Genomic DNA, 1,245 nt, shown 5'->3' on the forward strand with positions numbered 1-1,245 from the left:
GAGCTTCACAGCGCTTAACAGATAACTTCTTGTGCTCATCGTCCCAGCACCAAAGATTACCGAGCCAACGGGTACCTTGGCCACTCGACCATCTCTCACGCTTCGCATCAGGGCAATTGAAACCGCACAGGTCCCAACCCAGCAAAAGCAGCTGTTCGACGACATCAAGAACAGGAGCCTCACCGGCTACTACGAAGTCGTCCATGACAACAACAATGGCAGGGTAGACATCGTGACATTGAGCACCTCGCAAAACCTCGTAAGCGCAGCGAACGACTTTGCGAATGATACGTTGAGTACAGTTCAACGCATGCGGACCTACCGCCAGCCCAAAAGCTAGCTTAGAACACTCAATCAACTCCTTACCGACTGATAGGTAGACTGGAGTATGTTCACCAGTAGCCACGTCGATGACGTCGATACCGATAGAATAGAAAGCCTTCTCGAGGTCGTATTGTCGTATCTGCACTCCTCTTCGGAGCACCCCTCTCAAAACTTGCCCTGCCTTCAACACCGTTGGTTGAACGGCAGACACTCCTGGTGAGTAGAGGTTGGCCCCTCTCATATCCGCTACGGGACGGATACGAGTAGACTTCGTCAACCTCTGCTTCACTGGAAAGGTCGTCCCGGTTAAATGGGAGCGACGTATCCTACGAAGTTCAGACTCGTCTTCCTCGACCTTCTCCCACGAACCCCTCTCAGTATACACAGAGCAATGCTGATTGAACTCAGATCGCTCGTCCTCGTCGAGCCTCTGTATCATAGAGTTACTACACCAACCTTTCGGAACTTCGGATGAACCATCTGACGAAAGAAGGTTTCGTCGTCCACTTGACCACAAAGGAAAATTCTGGCTTGCCAGATGTCTCCCCCTCTCTTCTCGGAGACAGTTCGTACCCATCAGAGATCGTTATACCGCCCAACTCGCTCACTCTGGCGAATAAAGTTCGAAGGAGTTCCTTCTCTCGACCCTTATACTCCTTCTCGTTCTTATGTACCTCAGCTGAGGCTCGAGCCAACACCTCATCAACTCGACGATCCAGCACATCTCATACTTGCTGCGGACGATTTCGACGCCGGTCGTCGCAGACCACTCTCCACAGCCTGTAGGTCACGGTCGTCCGCAACGAACATCTCCTCATTGGTAGAGTAACAGTCGATGATAGCAGTTGGGAGATCGATATCAGCACCCAGGGCATCAGTTGATCTACTCTCAAACATCTTCTGAAGAGCTATTCGCTCCTC

The 1,245-nt window shown here is 51.6% G+C and overlaps 2 protein-coding genes across 2 annotated transcripts; both read right to left on the reverse strand.

Moving 5' to 3' along the window:
• Window positions 1-75: 75 nt before the first annotated feature.
• Pmar_PMAR003210 (hypothetical protein) lies at window positions 76-318 on the reverse strand (the record flags this gene model as incomplete). The annotated part of the gene is made up of 1 exon (XM_002772350.1): window positions 76-318. A coding segment is annotated over one exon (243 nt), but the record flags the coding sequence as incomplete, so codon positions are not given.
• A 48-nt stretch (window positions 319-366) lies between these two features.
• On the reverse strand, window positions 367-763 carry Pmar_PMAR003211 (hypothetical protein; the record flags this gene model as incomplete). Its single annotated transcript, XM_002772351.1, has 1 exon — window positions 367-763. A coding segment is annotated over one exon (397 nt), but the record flags the coding sequence as incomplete, so codon positions are not given.
• Between the last annotated feature and the right edge of the window lie 482 nt (window positions 764-1,245).

Source organism: Perkinsus marinus (genome assembly GCF_000006405.1).
Source record: "Perkinsus marinus ATCC 50983 genomic scaffold scf_1104296961298, whole genome shotgun sequence".
Lineage (NCBI taxonomy): Eukaryota > Perkinsozoa > Perkinsida > Perkinsidae > Perkinsus > Perkinsus marinus.